Source organism: Notothenia coriiceps, unplaced genomic scaffold (genome assembly GCF_000735185.1).
Source record: "Notothenia coriiceps isolate Sejong01 unplaced genomic scaffold, NC01 NC01_scaffold00037244, whole genome shotgun sequence".
In the NCBI taxonomy this organism is placed as follows: domain Eukaryota; kingdom Metazoa; phylum Chordata; class Actinopteri; order Perciformes; family Nototheniidae; genus Notothenia; species Notothenia coriiceps.
In genome coordinates, this window is record NW_011369945.1 from 25,611,794 (window position 1) to 25,619,941 (window position 8,148).

The following is an 8,148-nucleotide window of genomic DNA, read 5'->3' on the forward strand; positions in this document are numbered from 1 at the left end:
GCTTACTGCTACAATTAGACACTGCGCCCACTCTGTTGCCAGATTTGAGAGAAATAAGGAACCAGATCTATGAAAACAAGCCCCAAAGAAGCAACACATACTCAGGCCTCAGGATGACTTTAAGACGTGAACATGGTCATTTTTGTTTTGTAACATTGAATACAACATTTTANGAGCGGAGCATGGCTTTGCAAGCATCGTGAGCATCAAAAGTTGAGCAATGTTCAACTTTTGATGCTCCCGATGCTTTCGAAGCTGGCATCAGCCAATCAAATCCCGTTTATGCAAATCCCGCCAGTACAAGCGCTAGCCAATCAAACCGCGTGCAAGCTGGGAGAGTCATTTCCTCATATTCCAAACGAGAAATTACGGTAGCAAATCACCCGGTTCTTTACGACCAGACTATTTACCGGGATACAAACCGGAGGAACCAGGCATGGAGGGAGGTGGCAGAGACAGTGGGTGAAACTGGTAGCTTTTCGCCTGTTTGGGGATTTTATATCCAGTTTACTTCGTTTTAACATTGCTATTGCTTTGTATGTCGGGGGCGGGAGATTCATGTGATTGGTTGTTGGTCGCAAAAAATCGCCAAGCTTCAGACCAATCCAGCACGCCCAGCATTTCAAGATTTTTTTCATGCCTGTGTGTGGACAGGCCGTTAGTGTGTGTTTGTGTTTTCCTCAGTTGTCCTACCATCTTGCTTTTGACCAGCTCCTCGATGGCGCTCACCAGCTCCGCGGCGCTGGGCGTCTCCGAACTGGAGGGACGGACCGACAGGCGAGAAGAGGTCTGAGGAAAAATACAGAGATGAGAGCGGAGAGGGGGACAAAACACAGCATTAGAACCCGATTAAAATACAATCTAACATCTGTTCCTTCATCTCTAGATCTGTACTTTGACTGGTGTTACTACATCTCTTCCTAGCGAGAAAATAGTGCCATTTAAAGCAACAAGACTAAATTAAAATAATCCATTAATAGATAGAAAAAGATTGATACTATTTTAAGGTTAACGACCATGGTTAAGATTTATTTCAAGGTTAGCATTTACTTAAGTTTCGTTATAAGTTAATGTTATTTTTGTATTATTTGAGTTAGCAATGACTCAGTGAACATGTTTGTTAAATGTTAAATGCTGTAGTCTGGCCTCAAGTGAAACCCCGAAAGCCAGGAGCTCAAATCTGAAGCTTCAAACAAAGTATATTTTAAAATCAACTTTAAATGTTAAGGTAGAAACATGAGGCTGAAATCGGGGTGAACAAAACTCAGAAATGGGAAGTAAGGTGAAATGTGAGAAAATGGTGACGGGAGAAGGTCGGGGGCAGAAAAAGTGATGGATCCCTTTTTGCTTTCTCTGGTGACGATGATCATTCTTTGAAATCAAGAGAGGATGCTAACAGATGGAAGAGGGATGTGCATGTATGTAAATAATAAATATAGTTCAGGAGAGTCTCACCCTTGCTGTGCTGTGCTTCAAGACTTTCCCCAATTAGGATGTCTGGGTGAGGCTGTGTGCCCTTCTGGCCTCGCCAGCGTTTAGAGATGCCAATTACTCGCATGGGTAATGAGGTTAACGCACAGAGGGCAAAAAACGGAGATGAGGACGAGCGGGTGAGGGAGGGGGGAGGGAGGGGGTTTGAGGATGATGGGAACAAAGGGGGGGCTTTTGGAATTTTGACCGAAGCATTGGGTCATATTTAGATTTTTCATCCAGGGTTGCTGCCTGCTCTGCTGACGGGGATTTTCAATCAACTTTTTCAAACATGCAGGAAAAAGCTGCAGTCTTTAGGTTCAAGGCATTAAAAAAATTCACAAATGAAGCATTAAAGCCCTTTTGATCCGTTCTGAAACCGACAGAAAAAACATCCACATTGCCATTTATTAAGAGTTAAGAGCTACACGCGTCTTCTCTTGATCTACATTTCCCCATAAGGCCCTAGCTCCTGTGCCAGGCGGCTCTACAGCGGTGTGTTGTAGAAACAGGGCATAAGTCAAAATGAGTGAAACTAAAAAAAAGAAAAAGATGGAAGGAAATAAATCTACACTAAAGAAATTCAGGAATCAGAAAAATACAAAAGTTAGGAAGAGTGACTTTCAGGGGACAGAGATAGGTGTTTTTTTAAAAAGCTTAAATCCTTTCACTATAGAAAGTGTTGTTGGAAAAAAGAAAAGGGTTTAAGGAAGTTGCATTTAAAGCTGAGGAGCGGGGGGGGGAAAGGAATTAAAGAATTGATCAAGGGAAGGATCGGGGGAGAGCAGGGCATTTCAGATGGAGAGGTATGGAAACTGAGACAAAGCAAAGACAGGACATAAATCAAGGTAATGCTACAGAGTGGCAAACAGAAAACGATACAACCAGAAAACAAAACAAAAGAGAAAAAGAAATTAGTGTCAGAGGAGCCTTCGCTTTGGTCGAAACTCGGAGTGCCTGAAACGATTCTTTGCCTTCTGCAGACGGGAGAGTTTGATGCAACATGCCAAGATAAGAGTTATGCATAACAGAAACTACAAGGAGTCACTTCAAAACTTTGTCAGGAAATGCCCTTTTTTTGGGGGGGGGGGAAGTGGGAGACTGAGATGAGGGAAAATGTAACCTACAAGAACTTAAAATCATGAAGAGACAGAGCCTGAATAAGAAGCGTTTCATTTCTCTTAAAGAAGGTCATAAATGGCGCCTAGGTCCAAACATATACATGATGTAGCGTCATTTACCCTTCAATTATACAAAGGTCTATCAAATGTGATGGTTTGAGTCACTAATATGCTAATGACTCCTACTAATAACTTGTTAAAGATGTCTTTCCTGTTGGCTTTTTTTTTTGTAAAAGTACGAACATAAAGCTTCTGAAGTTGATGGGACAAAACTCTCTGCCAGCGTCTCGGCTCATGTCACTATATATAGCTTCTCCAAGGATGAGCTCCAGAACAAAAGTCCTTTCTGACCTACAATTTGAAGAACTCCGTGAACCTACTTTGCAGCACCAGAAAAGTCTAAAACAGTTTGTGTCCTAAATCCTAATTTCTCCCCTGAGACTCTTCCTCCTCCTCCCCCTGCTGCTGCTGCTTCATCATCATCATCATCTTTCCCTGCCCGTCCCTTTGTCTCTGACCCGTGTCTCCGCCCCGCTGGGACGTCCTCCCTCTCACCTTGTCGTCCTGTGAGTCTGGCTGCAGCAGGCTGTGCTGCTGGATGGCCATGGGGGGGGGCAGGGGCACCGAGTCGGCCCCCTCCTCGCCCTCCTCCTCTCCGCAGCTCTGCATGCCCGAGGAACTGGACTTGGACAGCGTGCCGCTCGACAGGCCCTCGTTACGAACCCTCTGCAACCAGTCAGGTCATTTCATTCAGAAACAGTCTTTACAAGTACAGTCAGAAGACATAATGGAGATTTGTAAGAAGGGACACCCCGATAAGGGTTATCAGCAGATTTAGAGTCCAGACACTAAATGACAAATTCATGTATTATTTTGAAACATTTACAAGCTAAAAAACACCTAACACCAATCAAATACCCTACAAACTATAGGCTTATCTAACCTTAATCAGTGTTAACAGCGAAAATAATTATGTAAATTAAAGGCATTTCAGTATACCGGTATTTAAGCTGTGATATATGTGCTGCTGCCATAAGCTCGCTTTAAAGACAGACACCGATAAAGACATGTGATAGGGTTATCCATCTTATTGCATACCTTTGGGCTTCTGCAGACAACACTGCATTTGGAACAGATGTTTTGCTTACCCTTTATAGTTGTATGTGTATGCAAGGAGGAATAAGTTGGGATAAGGTCATACAGTCTGTCATTCAGCAAATTAATAACTACATTAAGGTGTTGTGAAAGATATTCGACTCAGCATCGTTGTTGGACCAGGATATGGCACGTATGACTTTGTTCTGTTATTTCTTTAAGTAAGTATATTGCACGGATGACCAAGTCTACATCACAAACTAAATGGAGACGTGATGACAGTGTGAAGTTGACACCCACCTCCTCCACGGTCTCGTCCTGAGGCGTAGCGGCGCTGTCGTCCGAGTCTTTCTGCGACCCCATCGTCATCTCTCCGCTCTTCCTCACGTCGCGGCTCTTCTTGTGTTTGTGGGCGAGCTTCTTCACGTGGCCGTCCGCCTTGCCGCTGCTTAGTCTGCGCACTGGGCTGGTGAGCCACTTCCGCAGCGTGTTACCTGGGGAAACACCAACATTTAATGAATGTGGGGAGGAGACGGTAGAAAAGGGAGGTAGAGCCTTTGTTTAAAAATCTAAACAGAATTTATTAGTGAACATTAATTCATTTTCTTTTATTGAATTATTATATTTAGAGCCTTAACGTTTACTGTTGTCGTAAGAAACAGCAGTAGACTACGGAAGCCTTGACAAAGGAAAGCAAATTTGGGTGATCCATTTTCGTCTGATTTTTTAATGACTTATAGGCAGAAGGATAAATATATTCCAGGATAATCTTTTTTAAAGTTCCTTTTATTGTTTTATCTTTGAAACAGGTGGAAAGAAAAGTTCTGTCAGGTGATTCATTTATTTATTTGTTGTCAAGATCATTTTTGTTGTTTGTTGTTGTAATACTGACTTAGGCCACAAGAGGCCGAAGTGCACCACCAGCTATACTTTTAATTTCTCAATTCACTCTGAACAGAAGATACGATGTGTGTTGGCAGGTTTTAAACATTACAGTCATGACTTCTTTGCTGAAATGAGTATTCCCTGTTTCACAGATAAAAAATTAAGATTATCCAGTTTCCTTTTTCATACCTATTCTTAATTCATAAACACGAGAGATATCACACTTCAAAAATAGATGACCAGATCGTTTTTTGGTCTCTTTCTATTACACCAGCCCTTTTCAATAAGAGGTTTTACTTCAATAATGCCCGAGTGGAAAAAGGAGTCTCATGCTGCATGTTTTTTCGTAACATTGATGTGGTTGTGAGAGACCCTACCTGGTCTTTTGGGCCCCGGTGAGGTGTGGGAACCGATGCCGTGACCCGGCTGCAGCGTGGCGGACGACCCCGGCATGATGGAGTCGTTGCTGCACACTGACAGAGTGTCTGGAAGACAAAGTATTTAAATAAGCTTTGGTTTCAGCCCATGAACTGGTGATATACAGAATATTAACCTGTACTGCTTCATTACATACTTCACGTACATACATATTTGACCTTCCTAACAGACACGCTGTACCTTTGTGGTTGTAGATGCCCTCCATCTCCATGGATGAGCGTGAGTGTGCGATGCAGAGCATGGAGCAGGGCACCAGCCCCTCCATGGCGGGGGAGCGGTCTGTGGTGCGGACCAGGCACCAGTCCGGCTTCTCGTGGCAGCGCTCCAGAACCTCCACCGTCTGACCGCGGCGCACCGTCAGCTCGTTGCTGTTGCTCGCCATGAAGTCGTGAATCACCACCGTTAGCTCACAGCCACCGGAGAGCTGAGGGGGGGGGGGGATAATCAACAATGTTATAATGATAATAAGATACGATACAACATGATGACATACAATACCATTCCTCATGATGCAATGTGACAGCAACGAAAACATAACATAAGATATTATACCAGATATGATAACATAAGATACCATATGGTATTATACTATACAATATGAAGGGTAAGTAGAGCAGTTGAGTTTACGGATTGAAAAATATGACCAAAGTAGGTACATACAATGCAGGTCGTAGACATTTTTACATGGGGGTCTGAAACATAATTTCTGGTCATCAGTAGGTGTGTGTGTGTGTGTGTGTGTGTGTGTGTGTGTGTGTGTGTGTGTGTGTGTGTGTGTGTGTGTGTGTGTGTGTGTGTGTGTGCTCACTTTGTCGCTGTCCAGTGTGTTCTGTGAAGTGCGGGATGCCAGAGAGATGGTGTCTGGTTGGCTGCTGCCTTCACCCTGACTGTCCAGGTCCTCTCCGTCCCTAAAACACACACAAAATCATCATTTCCGAGTTGGGCTCCACAATTACATTTAAATTGTCTTAAAATCGCAATATGGACCGATGCAATATTCAAATCACAGGAAGCACAATATTTGTTAAAGGATAAATGTGGTAATGGTGGAGCTGCAGAGATATCTCGGCCTACAAATCGTATACTTCCGACTTACAAAATAATAGTATTTGCTACATATCATTACAAAAAACTCCCCATTGTAATTGTAATATATTTTCCAATGATAATGAGACGTATAATTCAAAAATGATCAGTCCCTCTAATATCGTTAATCATGTCGAGATGCAATATCCGCCAAAAGAAGCACAACCAGTCATTTGTGCAGCCTTACTTCAGAGTGTCTGTAATTATAATCAGTTTCTTGCAGGGTCTCATGTTTACCTTCCCCTGCCCTTGTGGTGCTTGGCGGTGGTTGTTTTGGGGATATGAATGGGCTCCTTCAGCGCTCCTCTCAGGTGGATGGAGCGCTCCTGAATCACCTCTCTGATGTGTTTGATCCAGTCCTGCTTGTTCTCGATGCTGGACGCCTGTTCGTGTTGAAAACACGTCGAGGGTTAGAGTCATCGGCAAATTCACTTTCTTTGTAATTCTTGTTTCACTCTGGTTGCTTCTCACAAGTCTGAATTTACCTCATCTCGTATCAACTCAATTTCAGATTATTTTATATTATAAAACGGACAAGTCAAATCAAGCAATCTGATTGGTTCTTAGCCGTGATATAATGAGCGTATATCACGGGTAGAATTGTTGTTACTTTTCACAAGTCAGTATCCCTCCGCGTCTGAGAAACAGCTACAACCGTTACAACTGTTACATTACGTCCGTTACGAAACTAACTGACTAACAAAGTTTAAGATGGAAACATTTAAGGTTAACTTCGACCTCCGGGGTGGCCTTACGATGGAGGAGTGGATTGAGCAGTGCCTATCTCAAGAAAGCACCTAAACGACGACATGCAGAGCTACGTGAAGAGCAGGTAGACCAACTGGAAAAGTACCACCATTCAAAAGCTTTCTGATGCGGGTCTTGAAACAAAGCAGAGAAATTACGACCGTTAGTGGCCGCAGGTGCGAAAGCTCTCTCCAGAGCTACTGGAAGCCCAATCACACCCCTTAGCTGTAGCTTTGATATAATGACCATATATACCACGGCCTGTCGTGAGCTATTGCTTAAATAATCCTCTCCAGAACTGTGATTCCCAACAATCAACACCATGTCATATTAATACTTTTCCTTATGTGAGTCTTTTCTCTTTTAAATGATTATTCCTGTATTTTATTTTATTTAAAATCAGGTTCTAATACGTCACTTTCCTACCATGATAGCACGCCAGAAAACTTTACCAAGTCAATTTTTTATTGATATCCACTATAAAATCCTGTGTCGTCCCATCGCCTTGCTTTTTACTGTTCATTTTAACCATTTATATGTTCAGAGATTTAAAAAATGTATCCATTACTGTGGCTTAGATTAACAATTCCACTTTTAAAAAAAAAAATGCTTTATCCTATTAGTTATTTTACATATAAAAGTTTATTAGCATTACTTTAACCAACTATATCAACTGTATGGCTAGTTAAGAATCACTGTCTAAAATATTTCACTTTACAATCTTTCATTAGGTTTGAAAAATGGATTTATTTTATGGGTCACATGTGCTGCTTTTGATCATCTAGTTCAGGGATGGGCAAATGGTGGCCCGGCAGCCAAATACCGCAAAATAATCTGTGACGTGTTTGTGAGTATTGTGTTTGTTTCCCGGGGAAAACGCTCACAATACACACCGGCTGTTGTTATGCCTGCTTTGACGTTAAGCCACATAATGTATGTACTGGCCCCCTGGTGGCCAGTACATACATTATGTGGCCCCCACCCCCATCCAAGTTGCCCATCCCCGATCCAGTTCAAGCTATAGATTCAAGAGATGTCAAGAGTTTCAGACTTGTGAGAAGTGAGGGCTGTGTGTCAGGATAGTTCGTACTCACCATGTGTTTGGATCCCTGACTTAGCTTTGAATTTAAAATAGAAAATAGAAAATGTCACTGGTTTGATTATAGCAGATAAACATGACATTTGTTATGCTGACAGAATGATTTGACATGATACAAACACACAACACTGATATTCTGCCTTGACAGTGTACTGTAGGCCAATTCAATGTGAAGCAGATTGGATGGATGGATGTGGGGGTGTGGGT

General features: G+C 42.5%; 1 protein-coding gene across 1 annotated transcript in view; it reads right to left on the reverse strand.

Annotated features, from left to right (window-relative positions):
* The window catches only part of LOC104965091 (triple functional domain protein-like), a 30,212-nt gene that overhangs the window by 7,947 nt on the left and 14,117 nt on the right, over positions 1-8,148 (reverse strand). The window contains exons 11-18 of the mRNA XM_010794032.1: positions 7,937-7,960; positions 6,333-6,478; positions 5,818-5,917; positions 5,190-5,433; positions 4,949-5,056; positions 3,987-4,180; positions 3,147-3,317; positions 694-789 (exon numbers count right to left, since the gene is read on the reverse strand). Coding sequence (XP_010792334.1) covers positions 694-789; positions 3,147-3,317; positions 3,987-4,180; positions 4,949-5,056; positions 5,190-5,433; positions 5,818-5,917; positions 6,333-6,478; positions 7,937-7,960 — 1,083 coding nt within the window. The remainder of the gene's footprint in view (positions 1-693; positions 790-3,146; positions 3,318-3,986; positions 4,181-4,948; positions 5,057-5,189; positions 5,434-5,817; positions 5,918-6,332; positions 6,479-7,936; positions 7,961-8,148) is intronic.